This window comes from Chaetodon trifascialis, chromosome 18 (assembly GCF_039877785.1).
Source record: "Chaetodon trifascialis isolate fChaTrf1 chromosome 18, fChaTrf1.hap1, whole genome shotgun sequence".
NCBI lineage: Eukaryota > Metazoa > Chordata > Actinopteri > Chaetodontiformes > Chaetodontidae > Chaetodon > Chaetodon trifascialis.
The window spans coordinates 14,611,911-14,631,125 of record NC_092073.1 but is presented as its reverse complement, the minus strand read 5'-3'; the positions used below and the strand labels follow the sequence as shown (position 1 = coordinate 14,631,125).

Genomic DNA, 19,215 nt, shown 5'->3' with positions numbered 1-19,215 from the left:
GGATCAACTTCCTCACACACAGCACCATGCTAGTGGGGATTATTCTTCTGGGAGCCAAACTAAACGTAACATCTCCAGATCTTGGTGGGGTCATTTGATCTGTAAGCATACTGTAAATACTCACAGCTATTAATCACAGGCCTTATCAATCTGGTGATAAGTCAGTGTCAAATCACTCAATTGTTCACCCCTTTATTTCTGTGCGGACAGCATAGGATTCCATTCCATTCCAAGTTTTTTTAATACTAATGGGGAACATACTTTGGAATTAGAAAACTGCTAAATGTTAAAAGAGAATAGTAAAATACATGGGTAATGGATTTTTGGCTGCCCACAATTTGACTTGATTAGAATTTACATAAATTTTCCTATTCCACCTTTGGTCATGCATACAAATGTCCATCTGGTGATAATCACAATATTTACATGTCCAACGAGTTCAATATGTTTCACTGATTCTTAAATCGCCATGAAAGACCGAACGCTAGGTGAAACTATTTTAGAAAAGCATACTCTAAATACTTTCTCAGCACTGTGACAGTCATCCATGTAATGCATTTAAATATCTGGCAAAAACACGGGCTATTCAGTAGATCCTGTGTGCAGGAAACCTATTCAACAATTTTAAATTCCTAAATCACATTAATATAATCTAATAAGTTTCCTCTTGCTAAACCCCAATACTGAAAATCCTCCAATTTAAAACACGGCTTAAATAATGGTAAAAGAAAATCATTATAAGAAGTGGTGCCAAGGCTCATGCACATGAGAAAAGACAGACACCTCCACGGTCCCACTGGGACTATCTCCTCTGCGATACATGACATCAAAAATATACATTCAGCCATTACAATACCATAAAAAAAAAAAGACACGACACGAACCCAGGCCAAAGCAGCTGTCTGAAAAAAAAGGCAGACTCGGTGAGTGTCTGCTTCGATGGAGAGCAGACATGTTGGGTGAATAGACTCCAGTGTGTGCGGCTTCTGTTTCTGCGCTGCATCACTGCCACGCCACAACCTGACGAGCTGGCCACTCTGCCGGAGTCTGTACCACCGAGAGCCAAACTGCGCTGGGAGTGACTCCGCAGAGACGTCCCACACACGGCAGCCGATTCCCTTTGAGCCTACGCAGACGCTTGAGTTTGTTGTTCCATTATGTAATGCTGTGACAGGCTACACTTGACTGACTGACCGACCGGTGGTGGGCTAGGCCGTGTGTGAAATGCAACCATGGTGTGTGTTCATATGTCAAGCTGTGGAGGAATACAGGCACTATGTGCAAAAAGATTTTTAGCAACAGCCAGCGAATGAAGGGAAGCAATGCCACAGCGCCTCACACCTTAAGAATATGTGAAGACAAATGTCCTCCTTCACAGCAGTAAATGTCCAATTTCCAAGCTATACGTTGCATAACGTAGACTTGTGTTGGAAAAGTATGAAATACCCACATACAGCACTTGAACTTTTTATGTTTTATTTATTTATTTTTTGCATGAGTCCTGACTGTATAATCCTTAGCTACTTCTAGGACAAAAGAAGAACTTGAATAAAAAAGCACTCCCGAGAGAAATCACAGATAATGCTACCCTTAGCAGTTAAACATAAACCAGTAAGTGCCAGACATGCTCAAGGTGAAATCCGAATCGGCTCGTTGTTCGGGTTTAATTGGCAGATGTGTTGATTTGATTGAAGAGTTTGTCCTTGATGACTTGAGACATCAGGCCGTGAATTGCCTCTATGGTTGTCTTGCAGCTGAAACAAACCAGTGGAAACATGGAGATTAGTTCAGTGGCCTCAGTAAAACAGACAGAGCACACAGAGATGTAACATCTACACGGGTACCAGCAGTGTTATTTGTGGTCATTTGTACTATTATGTCTCTATCTGTATGTCTGAAATTAGTATCAATAGATTATACAGCTTAGTTTGCTGTTTTGGTTGGTTTGAATCCTGAGCATATTTAATTATATTGCATTTAAAATCTAAAATAATGGAACATGTAATAGTGCAGAGCAGAATTTCTATTAGAATTTCTATTAAAATTAGCAGCTATTGTAATATGATAATGAATCGTTCGGATTTTGCTCTGTTTTACGTCATTGTAAACTGAATCCTTTTGGTTTGGGACAGTTTCTAATTACTGCCTGACATTTAATTAAAAAAAAAAAAATGTGATTAATTCAGAAAACAGTCCCCGGGATAATTAGTGATAAAAATAGTGTTGGCTGCAAAATTTTAAGATTCAGACTGGCACAAAAACACCTAAATAAATAGTGGAACTGCGAGGAAGACAATGCATCTTAAACAGGATCGAGGTTATTATTAACATAAGGACAAGAATGTATTATCAATAAATCAGTTGGGCTGGGAAATACTGTACATCAGAGCAACAAAATATGATGAAATTAATTAAAAGTAATACCATAAAATAAATGAAGTTCACGTCTAAGTTTAAGTTTACGGCGTCTTTAATTCTAAAAAAAGATTTACCTATCTCGTGTTGCTTTGGCCAGTTTGTCCTCAGACTTCCTGTCATGTGTGTCCAACCCGAGCATGAAGCTGCCTCTGCCCAGCTGGGCCTCCGACTGCTCCAGCTTCTCCGACAGGTCGAACACCTGGCCCGTGGTGTAGTCCGAGTTCTGACCATCCAACACACACGCAGACACGCGCGCGCACAGAAACCCATTCATGCACAATTTGCCAACAAAAGCTCGATTTTCCACAAAGAAGAAGACTTTTGCAGGATGGCAACAAATCTGTCTAACAAGCTGGAGGAACACTGTGTGTAGTTGTGAATGAAAAGAGAGTCAGTGAAGAGTTTGCTTAAGGTGAGGCCGTGTTTTTAGTGGGGAAGGTAATTAAAACACAATGACACAGGGGCCCCTGACTGGCGGGACAGTGTAGCAACTGACAAAGCCTGTCACCCAAGGAGCAGCTCGTTCTTGACATGTAGTCAATTCATCTTCATCCAGAATGCCACAGAGCTAACTGTTTGGATAAGCCTGATGCCTATTTAGACTGTTTAGTCAAGCTCGGGACTGCATCCACAATGGGAATTCACATGAGGGGCTTTCAATCTTAAGAGTGCACTGAGGCGGGGGGGGGAGCAGATGATCCACGGTGAACCATGACAGTATCTGTACTGCTGGACTTGGACACAACTTTAATACTTATCACCCTTGTTAAAAAGCATAAATTAAGCTTATTACTAAAATCAATAAACAGGGGATCTTGGCTACTAAGAAGCAATAAATCATAACATCACAAGCAGCTGACCATGTGTCTCTATGAGTTATAGTGTAATAATTAACCATAAATCAAAAATGTCAAACAATTAGCAAACATTTAGCTTTTTGAAGTCGCCTACATACCGTGAGGAGACTTGAGGAACTTAAGGTATTGACCCAATATTTATTCCAAAGGAGTTCCAGAAGCTTTCTATCAAGGGAGGACTTGAAGTAAGTTACCTCCAAGGCATAATACCTGAATGAAACAAATAAAAAAAAAACATGAGTCATGTACAGTATACAATCATACAAGTACTGATATAAATATCTCCAATATGGTCACATAGATCAACACTCACTGTTTACAGTGAACACCAAAGTCTTCAATCTTGTTCAAGGGGATTGTCTGGTATTCTGAGGGTCCTTCATCAGGAGGCTTGTAGCCCTGAAAACCAAGAGGAAATGTTGAGAAATAACAACAAATGAAACAGTTTTTCTGTAAAATACAAAGATTATGACGACACTGATAAGGAATGAAATAATGAGATAAACAGGGAATTACAAGCTCAGTCATTCAAGTTAATTTACGATAACTAATATACAACAATAATATCAAAATTAAAAACTACACACATGAGCAAAAACACACATGCACACGAGTCATTAATAGCTAATTGCTTTTATACTATTAGAATTATAGTATCAGGAGATCTGCGGCGATACACTGCATTTGCTTTACCTTTGGGTAGGTCCTGAAGGCGCCAAGGTTGACTTTCCCTGCAGAAATAGTCCGAGTGGGGTCGATCTGTAGGAAGCAAAGATACAGTAGAACAGGAAAACAAAGTCAGGGGTCATACAAACCTCCAGGGACCACTCGAACCCGGCCACCAGGAGTCTTTTACTATGGCTGTCGACATGCTGCAAATACACACTTCATTATACGACGCCCATGGCATTTAAACACTGCTAAACCAAATGAAGTGTAAATAGCATATATGGTTGCAATAGCAAAATATTCATCAGCATTACATGGAAACCTACAGCTCATACATCAACAACCTCACCCCCTTCTCAGGTTCACCCACATTAACTTGTATTATCATACTTAGGAAGAAAAGCACTCACTTTTCTCAATACCATTTTAATGGGGCGCAGTTAGAAATCACAGTAAATGAAGCATTTAGCTTGAAATGAAAAATGATTACATTTCCACAGTCTTACCACAACGGCCACAAAAGGCTCCTGAAACTGCTGGTTGAGCATCTGAGTGCTGACATCTATGCCCGAGAGCCAGCATCCATAACCCGGGTGACTGTGGTACCAGCCGATAGCGTTCTCCAGCCGGCCGACCTGAGGGATTACAGATAGATGTAGGTTATTTTAAGGAATGAAATACAATATTACACAGGAATACCACAGACACTGGAAAAATACAGATAGCATAAAAAAACATATTAAACATTACTACTGCTGCCAGTATTTGATGCAGTACATAATTTGCATTTAATTACCATTTCTGTTTGTTTTTTAAGGAATGTGCTAGTGGGATAGTATTGTGAGTGATATGGATAACGATCCATTTTCACAGTGCATGTAATTTCATATTGCAATAGCAAAGGCAGAAATTTACTGAAAACCAGGCTATGGACAAAAAAAAAATCATCTTTAATTCCAACATTACCATACAATACTCCAGCATATGCTTTGCAACACTGGCCATAATGGCCTAATACAACAAAGGGCAATAAAGTGACAGCCACCCTGTTACAAACTGTCAACAAATTAATATAATCTGATCGCAAAGATCATGTAGGTGTATGTCTAGTCCACATTTCAAACAAGTAGGTTTTCTACAACAATCAAATGAAATATGGCCAGTTCTCGTAATAAAAAATAGGGCTGCGATCACCTACATCAACATAAAGTGACGCACTATCAATCAAAATAGTGTAACACTGAGCAGTGTGTATGTAAGCTCTGGTTCCTCCTCTCTCACTCATCGAAGCTGTGAGACGCCCGTTAATGGAAGTCTGTGTCTGACCTGTTTGGCGTTTTCAATGTAGGCAGCCATGTATTCATATGCTGCAGCCTGGGCGTTCACTCTTGTTTCTGTGCCCTCCACAGGCAGGGCAAAGCTGTCCATGATGATCATGGTTTCACCGTCCACCTTCCCCAGCATAAGGCCCATCACCTCCAGGTTTCCTCCAGACCTGGCGTGCATCACTATCTTCAACAGGGCCAAGGCTGAGATCTTGCAGTACTTGAAGTAGTGATGACTATGGGAAAAAGATATATATATCAATATCAGCTATATTAAGCCCATAAAGGAAATATAAAGTAGTACATAATTTGGAAATAGTCATCACACAGTTTGCTGTTGACAAACAAACCACTGCTCCTTTGTAGCTAAGCTATTAATGGTGTTCCAACTACTCGTGGAACAACACACGACACCAAGCATTTAGCTTAATAATAATCTAAAACACTTAAACTGAACCCTAAAACGCCACATTTCTGGTTTGTGCATTACTCACTCCTTTGTCCATGGCTTCGCAGCGAGGATTTCTTGTTGTTGCTTTCTGTCATATTTGTAGATTTCATCTATGCTCTGAACTTCCTGCATGCTGTTGGTTAGCTCCCATGTTTTCTGAGCCGTGCTGCTCCCCGCCATGATGAATTACCCAAGCGAAAAAATGGGTCGTTCAAATCCCTATTTCTCCTGAGGTAACGAAAGAAACGCTATATTTTTTCCAAAGATTTTGATACCGTAACAGGGACGAACGTCTACTCTCTCAGGGAGCCATGACAGTGAACGATACCATTATACCAAAGTACAATCGCTTTGTCTCATCGTTACACACATATCACATTGATATATTTTTAGGTTACACGATTATTTTAACGTTATAAATGAATCGTACATAACAATAATATTCCAGGTAAAACGACTTTTACCGCATCTGTCACTCCCATTAAATTACGATCACCCCTCTGACGATATGCTTGGTTCCGTCCTGAGAGGACTTCTCCTAACTGTCGGAGAGGCACTGACATCTAGCGGCGCTGGTGAGAAATGCAGGTTCGCTCATGAAGGTTTTGGCTTTTAGGTTTTGGGCACTGTACTTTTAAGTGAGGGCTAAGGTATTTGAGTCGGCAAAACTGCAGCTCCCTCATGATAATAATATCAGTTTCTTCACGATGGTAGCTCAACGTGCTACTACGTCTAGTTTGCTTTTAGCGCTTCCTTTAAGGTTAACTTGTAAACTTGATATACATTGGGATTTATAAGGTTAAAACCGCTTTAGCAGCCATCGACATCAAAAAGCCAGTTTAACGAGTAATGTAACATTTACTAAACAGTCAGCTTGGTGGGTCACAGACATATTTTCTTTGTCTTACAGCCTCGTGTTTGCTAGGTTAGTTAGCCTCTCCTAGAGGACCTTTTGTGTCATGGTTGCCCATAGCAACGCAATGATGCTTTGTGCCTTGCTCTGGGCGAGCATTTCTGCGGTTTTGGTGTGTGAAGGCAAATTATATACATATATGTGACCAGCATTATACATTGTAATGTTATGTATGACTTCTGTGGCCAGAGCTGGCTTCAGCTGAGCTTTGAAACCCTTACATAGCTTGTTGGATGTACATAGTAATCAATGGACGAAAATCGGACGAGCATGAAGAGGAAACACCCAAAAATATATCATCACTGAAATGTGATACAACATTCATACGTACAAATCGAGGTATGTGACATATCAGTTCTTTGATGATTGCCATGAAGTTGTTATTAAAGAGAGAATATGTGGATGTTTTCACAGCATATGTGGATGTTTTCTGCAGTCAGGAGTTGGTAATGTTAACAGCATTGTGTGGATATGCCTCCAGCATCAGCAGCACAAGCAGTATCTCCTACTGCAGATATAGGTAGTGTACAAATTTTGTTGTTGGACAGATTACATTCTCTGAGCATATCGCTATGTCATACAATTCATATGTCATATATTTGATACCATCCAGGTTTGGGTTTAAATTGGCTGCTGGGAGCTGACTATGAAAGGAAGAAGAATAAACTTCAACAGGAGCTTCAACAAGACTACAAACATTATGTTGCCACGGTCTGATAACATATATAAAAACCATCATTAAGACATGTTTCACCAAGTCGTCTTTGTGTTATATATTGCTGACTCGCCATCCTGTGCTTTGTTGCCATGTTCCTCCTCCAGAAAAAGGACCTGAAAACTAGTGACCCTCATCCACAACCCCAGGGTCTCTCCCTACCTATCGATGAGAAGATATCGGTTCAGGTGTGTGTCTGTGTAGGTACTTCAGTGAGTACATTTTTGCCATCGATGAAAATAACTTAGCTGCTGCCCCTAACTTTTCCCCCGACTTGATATACCTTGCTCACAAAAACACTAAATGGACTTGATATACTGCAGGGCTTCAGTTTAAGCTGATATGAACTGTTGATTGTGCGGTGCTTTGTGTCTCATAGCAACTACTGTCATTTACAAGCACTTGCATACTTGTCAAAGCTTACTAACGAGATGTGAGAGGAGATAAATGGGGTGATCAGAGGCCCAGTGGCCTAATGGATAAGGCATCAGCCTCCGGAGCTGGGGATTGTGGGTTCAAGTCCCACCTGGGTCGCTTGAGGCATCACTTGGTTGATGCAGATGTTTATAGTTTATGAGTGTCTGAATCTCTGAAGCTGTTGTGGGATCTCACCAAGCCAAAAATCCCCACAGTGCATGTGACATGCATCTTACCTTAATACACTCTATGATAAAATTACAGTTCAATGCTCTATCCCCAAATGTTTTCGAGATAATCTGAACCCCATAAAAGCATCTGCCACACTACTGTCTCAGTGAAGCCATGGGAAATCCTGTTTCCTTTAAGCAGTTACTATAAACTACTAATTTGTTTCTCTCACAGGAAAAACTAAGAGGGGAGAGAAATAAAGAATACAACCTCTTCCTACAGGAACAAGCTCAAATCAGAAGGTTAAAGAGGGGAACACCTCCCAGCACTTCGAAGGTAATGAGAAAAATCATTAAAAACTAAGCACCTTGATAGCTGCGCTTTTGCCAAATTATAGCAATTCAAATATATTGAGCTGCCTGAACAAAAGACAAAAAACATAAAACAGATGCTTTCCATGTTCAATTTTTGTCAATTTTCACTTTCAGCATGGACAGGTTCAAGCTTCAGGTGCTGTGTGCACTTCTTCTCCGACTTCTCCTCCACCCATTTTCAACACTCATGCAAACATACACCCCTCTCCCACTGAACACCCAGCATCCAGGAGAGATGCTGCCACCCTGACGGAGGCACTGGATAATGGAAAAAGGACAGGGACTCGGGGTCGTGGCCGGCGGGGGCGAAGGCGTTGGAGACTCCATAGACGGAAGGAGCCCTATAGCTCTGAGGAGGAGCAAACCTCAGACGGAGAGGAGGAACTGGAGTTCAGACACAGTAGGAGGCGAGGCAGACACACTCCAGAGCTTGAGTACAAAGAGAAGGAGATAACCAGAGAACGCAGAACTAATGGGTGTGTCTTTTTTCTGTGCTATGACTTTGACATATATAGGCATAGACAGAAGGTCACGTCTAATAATACTTGTCTGTGTCTGTGGCAGAGCTCCTCAGAACGTAAAGGCGGTGGAGGTCTCTGTTGATCATTATCAGAACAGTGATGAATGGGCCTGGAAATCAGAGTAAGCAAGATGATTATTCCTATACATTCACATGTCTTTCTTCTCAGGTTTAGAGGAAAAGGTGAGGAGAGGTTGTCACTGCATTGATAAGCTCATTATTGGTCTCCATCTCTTATCAGAGAGTAGGTTATCTGCTCCGTCTCATAGATATCACACATCCCCTGGGTCCACAAATTGTACCTGGGTGACTTTAACCATTTAATTGTAATACATTTCCTTGCTGCGCTTAATAAGATCTACAGTAAATCATTTCCAGCTCTTCCCTCATTTTTCCCTCTAGTTATCAGGCGATCCGTGGGTCTTGGAAAACCCCTCTAAGACTGCGATGTACCTCTTCCCAGAATGGTCTTACAGTAGTTTAGAGCTTGACCAGACTATGGAAGTGATCGTCCATTTGTGCTCCACAAGTTCTCCAGCATTTGTTAGTGTGTGTTGGGCCCATCTTTGCCACAATCTGTGGTGTTTTGAATACACATAGCAATAATTTTCCATTTGAATTCCTGTCATGTGTTTGAGCTGGTTACCAAATATGCTTCAAAGCACGTTTACCCTCCAGTCCTGCCTTGATATCTCCCGTATTTTTCTTCAATTTGTGCTGAACTATTTGCATTCATGAGTAAAAGTCTTCCCTCATCATTCCCCAATTTTCAATTTGTCAAGAATTTCTCTGCTCCTGTGGGATTTACAATTTTGTCTCAGCTGTTAATACGTGTACATAACATATTCTGACCATGCTTTTCATCGTTTATGTGATTATTATTTCTGTGTACAGCTCTGGTCGACTGCAGCAGTCAGACTTGGAAACAGAACAATCCTTGATAGTAGCAGCATTCATATGCAGAGCTGGACAGCCAATAACATCCTCCTGGAGAGTCACATACATTTTTCTCAATCAATAAAGCAATCTGATGGAATGAGCCAACACAGGGTAACTGTAACACAAGTCATGTATTGACAAGTGCTGCCATACTCAGTTATTGCTCTCCAGCACTTCCAGCACATCCTGTTGCCTTTCATTGTTTCCGTTTATCCCATTGACTTGAGCCGCCCTCAGTATGCCGCTAGCGTGTGTGGCGGTGATGGAGGGTGAGCCTTGGCCCAGCTCCAGGTAAACAATTACTCACCCCAGTTCTATCAGAGGAGCTGGATTGATTGATTGGAGAATGAGGCTTTGCTCCCTGAATCGGAAACCAGAAAGCGCTGCAGGCAAACTGTGGCCAGTGTATGATGTAAAATGGTAGCTGGGCGTGGTTCAGAGCGGAGCTGTGCTGTTACCCTGATATGCTGTCAGCAATGGGATGACTCTTGTGGAGTATCTGGATCTGTCTTTGTGTTTAACAGTCCGCAAATGCCAGACAGCAAGAGGATGGCTGCAAGATCCAGACCTGCTACCAGCAAAGATGAAGCAGAGTTTGCTACTGGACTCAAGATTGGTAAATACAATTCTTACTGCATGACACATTTGGACGCATATTGACTTGTGCAGTTATTGATGGAGTTTGTCACTTGAAATCCTTTTTCAGCACGATAGTCGACAGCACGTGTGTGTTTATGGCTCTCTGTTGTCATGCAGGAGCATCAGAAGAGCAGGCGGCCTCTCGGATGAGGAAAGAACAGTACAGGCAAGAGCTGCTGAAGCAAATTGCTGAACAGCAGAGAAACAGGATCAAGTGAGTATTTAGAGACTAAATCATTTTCATTAGAGAAGTTTCAGCTGGCAGTCCCCTGTGTGACAACAAGACACAAAGCATGCCATGATTTTTACCAGGGAGAAGAGGCTTGAGCTGAGGGTTGCTGCCACTGGAGCCACCGACCCTGAGAAAGAGGTAGAGCAGCATGGCCAAACAGGCTAAAACTGATATTACATGATTACATGATGTGATTCTCTGAAGACTCAATAAGCACATGTCACAAACTATTTATCACTATCATATATGGTATTGTATTTTTTGATTATGTTATCGCCTTGAGCAACACCTTATAATGAGCTTTTCTTAATATTTGTGGCCTGATTTCCTTTCATGGCTCTGCCTTGCGTGATGCATCACCTCTTCCAGCCTGACAGAATTAAGCAGTTTGAGGCTGTAAATCAGCAATATGACAGCCGGAGACGAGATGTCCCGTACAAGCCAGGAATAAATCTGAAGGCCGAAGGGAAGGACCCAAATGCAAGGCCTAAAGATGACAAACCCACAGAGGACACGGAACGGAGAGGCCCCCCAGGAAAGTCCCACTCGGACTACAGTGCAGCTTTCAGTCAGCTGACAGGGAAGACAGTGCCAAGCTCTGGAACGAGAGCAGCACAAGGTGCCCCCTCGCTGGACTATTTCAATGACGACTACCACAGGGACTTCTCAAACGTGCTAGGCGAGATGGCTCTCCCAAGGTAGCTCACTGTTGCTTTGTGTTACATGAATGAAGTTAACAACTCTGCTGCAAGTTCAAGGCTGTTTCTGTGATTTTGTTTTTCAGGGTTACTGCCGTTCCTCCTCCTCCTCCTCCTCCTCCTCCTCCTACTGTAACCAGTAATTACAAGACTCCATATGATGCAGCTTATTACTACTATGGAACCAGGAATCCATTAGATCCTAATCTTCATTACAATCAGAGTACAGTATTACAGCCATCTTTAAATGTTGTGACCTCTGTCTTATAGTAGAAATCATGTACGCTTTGCATTACTGCTGACCTTCTTTGAAGGCAGGCTGCCATGTTTTGGCATATTTGACTTTTGTGAAGCTGGTTTCCATTCATTTCACTGTGACTGTGATTTCACTGTGATTTCACTGTGTCAAACATAGACTGTCTAACTTACATAGTCCTTGTGCAGCAATGCAGCTTTGAGTGCAAGCTGACATGAAGTCTGCACAAAAGAATGCACAGTAATATATTGACATAAATGAAAGCGGTCATGATCTTCAACGTTATGGGTCATTTACTGCATGTTGAGAATCCTCTGCTTTTCATCAATTTTCATATTGTGTGCAAATGCTTGGAGGGAGGAAGGCACATTAAAAAAATCTAAAATAATACTTTATGGCTTTAAAAATGCTCGGCAGTAATGTAAAGTATGCATTTATGCTGTAAACACTCGTATGGTCCACGGGCATTGCTGCGTCTTGTGTCTTCACGGTCATAAACAGACTTGCAGTATCTGGCAGTTTAACCTTAGATGGGAGTAATTCACATTGGCTTAAATAAACCCCCAGACCTCTCTATACAGAACTGTTGCCATTTATTATGGAGCCACTTTATCACCGTATCAGTGGCCAAGAGGACTTGGCATAGCAATTCATAAATCTCATTTTTCAGCAGAACTGATTTTATTACTAAGGGGATATACAGTTTATTGCATATGAGTTCAGCAGATCCAGATGGATCTCACTTCATCCAGCTGGTCTATTTGGTTGCATTTATTTTCTTTCCATTTTAATTTTGCTGCCAATTTTCTTCCCTGGTCTGAGCTCACAGAATTCTTTAATGTTAGGGGGAAAAACTGGCAGACAGTTTCAGCAGATAGCTAATGAAACTGTGAATGTCATTTGTTTTTATTAACTCGTCTTTTTGTATTTCCTTTACTAGATAGTCTGCCTCAAGGGGTGCAGCAGTCTGGGAATTTCCACAGACCCCATCAAAGACCACCTCCTGTCAGACCCGGCGGCTGCACTGAGTCAGTGTCCCTCCCAATAGTTTGTTCAGATAATAAATTCAGTGTACACAAACTAAAACAATGTCAAAATAGATGCAACTCCTGCCCTTTACTCTGAAAATCAATATGCAGAGCGTGACAGTTTTCACATTCGTAGTTGTTTCTCTCTTCCAGAAGAGGGCCCTCACTGCATGTCTGTCACTACCTCCCGTACACATCCTCCTCATTATTTCTCTGTCTGTGTGCTTCCAGAGCAGCTGATCAGCACAGATCATCTCCCCTGGGTGTCGGAGAGCTTGCTGCAGACAAGGCCAAGCAGAGGAGAGAGAGTGCACAGAGCTACCTAGAAGCACTCAGAGAGCAGGTACGACATCAGATTGACAAGACATCATCTGATCGCCGTAAGCAGACCCCATGCTTTCATTTATAACAACTCACTTCACAAATTAGTAATGACAGTTTGTGACCAAGAAGTGTGTTGGCCAGTGCCCATCTTCCTGTTCTGTTAGCTGGTAGTTAGATGTTTGGGTCGATGGATCAGCACACCGTCTGAAGAAATGCTAACTGTCACACTGACATGCTGCCAGAGATTGCTGTAACAGGCTCCTCGCTGACAAAGACAATGACTTATTTTAAGGACAGATCAGATGTTTTGACAGTTACGGACCAGATTATGGTGGAGTCAGCATTTCCCAACAAGCAAGAAATGCATCAACTTTTGAGACATCCTGCCTTCCTTGCATCCAGATCAAGGAAAGAGAGGAGCGTAAAAGACGAGAGAAAGAAGAGAAGGAGCGATACGATGCCAAGCTAGAGGCCGAGATGGTGACATACAACACCTGGGGGAAAAGTGGGGGAGGTGATCCAATTAAGGACCAAAATGGCAACCTTGTTAGTGAGTTGACTATCACTTTCTGTTTTAATGGATCTTCTAAACCTGAGATGATGGATCATAATAAATACACAGCATGTCTTAGCTATTTCTAAATGTTTCCATTCCCTCAGGTGACCTGAGACAAATGCACAGGATCAATGAGGAGTCGTGTAGGAATCCAGAGTCCAGGAGTAGTCCGGGACAGATGCAAAGCTTTTTGATGAGGAATGGACACAGTCCCCATCGCCTATCAGGTAGTATTCAGTCTCTCTGGGTGATTCCGCTTTGTAGATAGATTACTTTCTGTCTTACTTCTCCTTGTAGGTCTTGATCAGCCAACACAGCAGCTCCACATGCAAGACAGATACCAAGAAGACCTTAAACAACAGGTAGGTCACAGCCTTCAGCCCGAGCAGGTAACCGGATGCTAATGCAGAACATCGATGATACAGAATATGAAATGCTTTTTCTTTCATAAAATCCGAATACTTTTTATTGGTTCAAAGCATTTCAGTGTTCTGGAGCACTTTGAAGAAGTTGTAAATGAACTATGCATTTAACTGAGCCTTTTCTTTACCAACAGATAGAGGAAAACAAGCGAAAGCAGGAGGAGGAGAGAGAACGACTGAGGACTGAAGAGGAAAAAGAAGAGAAGCGGCTAGCAGAACAACGGGCTCGCATGCTGCGGGAGTATGAGGAGGAACAGAGGAAGCAAAAGAAGGTTGAGGTGAGGAGGTCACCTCTTTGATGAAGAGCACTTCATCCCTCCGTCCTTATAGTTAAGGGCGTCTCCTCACGCTGGGTTTGCACTTGAGACACTGTTTTCTTTACTTTCTGCAGCATAGGCTGGAAAGTGGGATCCATGAACCTAATACTCAACACCAGGAGGAGGAAAAGAGGGTGAGGCGGGAGGAAGAGGCAGAGAGGAAGGTACCTGACAGCGCCAGAGTGAGAGAGGAGAAAAGAAAGCATTATGAGGTACAGTAAGCTGAAAAAAATCATTGGTACTGTAGCTTGCTGTTTTACTGAACACCACACATCAAGGAATGCCATTATTTGCAGAGGGAGCCATCTCCTCCCATCCCAACCTTGCAGAGGAAGCAGGCGAATCTCGTGGCATCCAGACCTTCCTCTACTGTGAGCCAATTCTCCTCCAGATCTGTAAGTCAGGTAGTAAACGGATGCAAATATTGACATCACTGTTGTTTTGGTGGAAATGTAAAATCTAAAAATGCCCGCAATTTCCACGACAGATGCGCGCTGTGTCAGCATCACACTACCGACCGGTCCCTGCCAAAATACCCCAGCCACAAGGTAGGACAGTTATCTCTATGCCACCCTCCATAAAAATCAAAAGCCTGGCTGCATGTGAATCATAAATGACCACTTAAACTTTTATTGCTCCCATCCTTGTCTCTGTCTCCCCTCGCTCCCCCTGCTTGCTTCAGATGGTCAGCAGGAAGTGATCAGAGAGCTGTCAGCCCTCCGTAGATACCTGAGGAAGGAGCAGAAACAACTGGAGGTTCAGCTGGGTCAGACTGATCGACAGGAGAGTCACTACTCTCCCCCCAACAGGTACTGAGTAATTTGCATAGAGCTAACAGGGTTTTAGCATTTTCTTCCTAGCGAAAAGACTTGCCATTAGAGAACTTATTAGATGTGCTCCAGTCCTTCAGGTCCAATTTCACCTAATGCACCCCCAGATGCATTTAAGGTGAAGACATAGTACTAATTCTGTCTTGTTAAATGGCAATTTTGATTTACTATTTGTAGTTAAGGGGGCTTTCTTTTACTCTGAGCTAATGAAAGTGACCCAGGTCAAACTGGCAATCTTCTAATCTCCATTCAGATTAGTTTCAGGGGTTCATTACTGCAGTAATGTAACAGTAGGATCCCCAAAGGCAAATTTCCTTTTCATCTGTCTTCACTGCTCTAACCACCCTGAAAAACACATGTGACTCAGTTTGTGAGTAAATTCAGGACAGGAATGTACTATAAACAACTTTCAAAATCTCTACTTATATTCAAATAAGTTTGCTGCAAATCATCAGAGAAATGCTTTTGAATTGCTGCCAATTCCACTGCTTTTGTTTGGTTCCAGTATAATCTGCTTACACACAAAGCCCCGTGCATTTATTCCCCCTAAAAGCATTTTGGAGTGCTTAACACACATAAAACAGGTGTTAAGTCCTTACTATCTTAAAACAATGCTCACTTACCTCTTCTTGAATCCATCCTAACCCACAGGGGCCAGTGTATCAAGTGGAACTGTATGCTCATTGTCATTGTGCACAACTGGAAAGCATTCGACATGGTGAACTGTTGGGACATTCTCAGGAAGGCATCTGTGTGTTATTTGAGGTAATTACCGTGTTTAAAGTGGGCTTTCCCTCCTTTGCTCAGGCCCAGAGGACGCCCCAGAGTGGACGCCTTTGAATCGTTGCGCCAGCGAGCTGTTCAGCCATCGACCAGGAGTCCCTCCTCTGGTGCTGCACATGTTAATGTGCAAAATATCAGGGAGTTCAACCAGCTTAAATGCAGAGGTAATGCCACTTTGCTGCAGTATCACAAGCAGTGAGCCTCAGGCTGTCAGTGGCTGTTCATTCCTTTTCTATGGCCCTGAGGAAGAGGTCATTCAATGCACAGACAAACCAGAGAGGATTTTCATAGCGGTTACTTTTTCTGTGAAATTTTGCTTCATCTTACTTCTGTCACTCAGATGATAGTGGTGAACTGAACATGCTCCTTTGATGACAAGTTGGTTTATCCTGCTGAACTGAAACCAGTCAGACACTGTTTACTTTGCTTCTGTACTCTGATTCAAGCCGTTTTTCCAATTTTGAGAGAGCGATTGAAAAACCTTCCTAGCCTCAGTCGTGGTTTTGATGTAAGGACAAGAGATGAGGATCGCTGCGGTCCTAAACCAGCTGGGCATTGCCAGATGGTTTAGACTTTCCAGAGCCTCATCAGTCCTCCGTCTCCCTCCAGCCACACTGAAACTTTAATCTCATGAGGTCACAGGAGGCATCCATCAGGGACGGGCAGTTTGGCAGCGTAAACAGAGAATGTGATGCAAGCGACCACGGAAATGGTTTTGGACGGGTTCCCAGACCGAGTTAATGCAGGGGTCTGAAAGACACCCAGAGCTCCAGCTTGTAAGACCAACAAAATCAGAAGAAATGATACAAATCGAGCAAATCACTTATCAAACTTCCACATATAGAAATTGTGGCTTTATGCCAGCGTTACATCTTAAAGCTGCATCAGATCCATTCTGTACAGTCCAACCGTGATGAAGTGGGATGGATGCAGCCAGGCTGTGGAGCTGCTGAGTCACAGCCAAGATGCTGCTGAGAGTGGAGGAAGAGGGAGGCAGCGAGGAGGCGGGCCATTAGAAACTACTCTCACAAATATGAAAAGTGTTGGTTTCTCTTTTAATGTCTGTCTCTGTCTGTGCCTCCTGACCTTACATTTCTTATTCTTTATTACCGTGCTAATGCAGCTGCTACGGCTGCATCAATGGAAGGAAGCCACTTGATTGCTGATGTAGCACCGATGTGGGTCGATACCTTTCCTTTCTTTGTCAGACACAGCATCTCGTGATGAGGTCCGTCACATGTACCCCGACCCTCCCACCGATGCTCAAAGTCTGGACATCCAGCAGCAAGCGCTTCTTCGTGAACAGCAGCGCAAAATCAGGCTCATGAAGAGGGAGGAAGAGCACGGTCAGCCAATGCACGCACTCACACACAAATTTTTCTTCAAACTGCTGCTCTTTAACTCATTGCTCTGTGTTTCGCTCCAGACTTTTTGGACCAGCAGCTGAGTGGCTACCGTGCTGTGAGTGGTCATCACGTTTTAAATATGCGTTTTCATTGCGACAGGCTCGTCATGAACATCTTGCACAGTTTACTGTTTTCTGGGTGAGTGTTTAATTGGTGTTTATTTCTTCTCTGTCAGAGGAACAAACCTGGACATTACATCCACAGAGACTCCATGTTGCCATCTGAGACTACTTTTAGTGGTAAGCCTGGCTAAACAGAGCCTGTTTGTTAAGACTGTCAATGCTTTTCTTTTCCTCATCTTCTTTCAAGTATGAAGAAAGTGTTTACATCAATGGGGACACAATGCGCTTTGGGGCCTTCTCTTTTTCTAAGGATCCAGACACTTTCCATAAAGGTGATACGGCTTGGGGGGTCAGCTACATGCACCCTGACAATACCTGGCTGCAGCAGCCTGTGCGGCAGGCTAATTTCGCTCTTTGTCTCTGTGCCAGGTTCATTGTGGCGAATGCCAGCTTACATCTCTGTGTTGCAGCTGGTGCCAGCGCTGGGTGCAAGGCGCATATGCCAGCTGCAGGGTGGCGATAGCACAGTGCCAGCCGTTGGGAATGAGGACAGTAGAGAAATTGTTAAAAAGCCTGATGCAGGAAGAGAAGCTTTTCAGTACTTTCTCTTGTACCATTTTCCAGTAGAAACCTTTGCTGAATGGACCGATTTTCACTGTTTCCATGTTACACATATCTGAACTGATGTCCATAATCTCTGACCAGCTGCAACAAGGCTTGTGTGTAATGATATACGGCTTTTGGGCTTTGTCAGATGTCTATGGCGGTGATGCATGTGAAGAGCAGAGACCCCCGCAGCACTCAGCAGAGCACCAGGAGAGAGCAGCCCCACGGAGGAGACATGACTGTGATGTATGGTGCTGATCAGTAAATGGATTCTTCTGTGTGCTTTGGGGCAAAGCAATCTGAGTCGCTGCAGTATGAGAGCAGCTTCCCTTTCTAATGCTTTCAAAACTCTTTTACCCACTAGTTTGGAGTTTCCATTAACATTCCTCCCTCCGAACCCTTTTTATTCTGCACAGGAGGCGCCTCCGTCCATGGATCAGAGGAATTGTAAGGTCCAGCCAGATGCTCAGTCTTTGCAGTCGGTGACTAGTTTGAACCTTGAACCTAAAGCCAAGGCTCACGACCAGCAACGAGGCACTGGTGATCACAGCAGCAGATCAGGTGAGAGGAAACAACTGTTGTTTTACAACTAAAGTAAAACAAGTTACAACTTGTGCACATGCTGGATTTTAAGCATCCTTGTGACGGAGAAGCTTCTGTGCTCTCCAGAGGGGCCGCCTGGTGATGAAGTGGATGTCTTCTCTCTGAGTTCTGCCCTGGAGAGGCGCGTCTCTGTGGAGACTGCAGCCACAGAGGCCTGGCTGCGGCCTGGCACGTCAGACCAGACCAAAACTCTCAGGCTGTAGGGAGACGCCAAACAGTAGGATGGACGCTCCACCCTGGCTGACACACCGGATCACGTAGCTGCCATCACCTGGTGTCCAAGGATGGGAAACTGCACCGAGCGAGGCTCTTTGCCAGTTATCCTTCTCTTTGGATGCAGGTGGCTCTCCTGAGAACGTCTATCATTGCTGTGTGATGCTTGTATCACTTTCCAGAGGACGACTTTAGAGGACATTAACTGTGGGAGTTGGTTAGATTGCATAGCTTCAAAAGCTTTTTAAAGTCTGAATGTCTGTTAGTTTAGACGAGAACTATCTTCCACAAGACTCTTTCTCTCAGCATTAAAAAGTGTACTTTTTTACCTGCAATACAGAATTAACTGCTTAGAATTAACCCATGGAAGTTTCATTATATGTATACCTGTAGCATAAAATTATGTATGTGTGTTAATGTAGTTATTCTGGTTACAAAAATACACCAGAGAGTTTATTTCCTAATAAAAAT

General features: G+C 43.1%; 2 protein-coding genes and 1 non-coding gene across 3 annotated transcripts; 2 read left to right on the top strand and 1 right to left on the bottom strand.

Moving 5' to 3' along the window:
* Positions 1 to 1,459: 1,459 nt before the first annotated feature.
* Positions 1,460 to 6,230, bottom strand: cops5 (COP9 signalosome subunit 5). The gene is made up of 8 exons (XM_070985704.1): positions 5,764 to 6,230; positions 5,271 to 5,505; positions 4,451 to 4,579; positions 3,969 to 4,034; positions 3,589 to 3,674; positions 3,374 to 3,485; positions 2,493 to 2,641; positions 1,460 to 1,754 (listed from the first exon to the last, which is right to left on the bottom strand). Exons 1-8 carry the CDS (start codon positions 5,898 to 5,900, stop codon positions 1,664 to 1,666), a joined length of 1,005 nt encoding a protein of 334 aa, XP_070841805.1. The 5' UTR covers positions 5,901 to 6,230; the 3' UTR covers positions 1,460 to 1,663.
* Positions 6,231 to 6,769: 539 nt separating this feature from the next.
* Positions 6,770 to 19,052, top strand: LOC139346964 (centrosome and spindle pole associated protein 1). The gene is made up of 29 exons (XM_070986351.1): positions 6,770 to 6,972; positions 7,070 to 7,153; positions 7,247 to 7,344; positions 7,456 to 7,536; positions 8,171 to 8,272; positions 8,425 to 8,786; positions 8,875 to 8,952; positions 10,294 to 10,385; positions 10,526 to 10,622; positions 10,721 to 10,778; positions 11,028 to 11,338; positions 11,425 to 11,561; positions 12,535 to 12,622; positions 12,854 to 12,965; positions 13,349 to 13,496; positions 13,607 to 13,732; positions 13,800 to 13,864; positions 14,059 to 14,202; positions 14,316 to 14,453; positions 14,538 to 14,636; positions 14,729 to 14,789; positions 14,924 to 15,050; positions 15,879 to 16,018; positions 17,063 to 17,200; positions 17,281 to 17,315; positions 17,436 to 17,499; positions 18,077 to 18,174; positions 18,345 to 18,489; positions 18,598 to 19,052. The coding sequence occupies exons 2-29, from the start codon at positions 7,105 to 7,107 to the stop codon at positions 18,732 to 18,734; spliced, it is 3,330 nt and encodes a 1,109-aa protein (XP_070842452.1). The 5' UTR covers positions 6,770 to 6,972; positions 7,070 to 7,104; the 3' UTR covers positions 18,735 to 19,052.
* Positions 7,810 to 7,882, top strand: trnar-ccg (transfer RNA arginine (anticodon CCG)). Its single transcript has one exon. It is a non-coding gene; the product is annotated as a tRNA-Arg (tRNA).
* Positions 19,053 to 19,215: the final 163 nt, after the last annotated feature.

Coding starts and splice junctions, on each gene's coding strand:
- cops5 (XM_070985704.1), bottom strand. CDS start 5,900: ATGGCGGGGAGCAGCACGGCTCAGAAAACATGGGAGCTAACCAACAGC. Junction 4,035..4,450: donor AGCCTTTTGTGGCCGTTGTG/GTAAGACTGTGG, acceptor TGCTTCCTACAG/ATCGACCCCACTCGGACTAT. Junction 2,642..3,373: donor GTTCCTCAAGTCTCCTCACG/GTATGTAGGCGA, acceptor TTGGATGGTCAG/AACTCGGACTACACCACGGG.
- LOC139346964 (XM_070986351.1), top strand. CDS start 7,105: ATGCCTCCAGCATCAGCAGCACAAGCAGTATCTCCTACTGCAGATATA. Junction 10,779..11,027: donor CCACCGACCCTGAGAAAGAG/GTAGAGCAGCAT, acceptor AGAATTAAGCAG/TTTGAGGCTGTAAATCAGCA. Junction 14,454..14,537: donor AGAAAAGAAAGCATTATGAG/GTACAGTAAGCT, acceptor CATTATTTGCAG/AGGGAGCCATCTCCTCCCAT.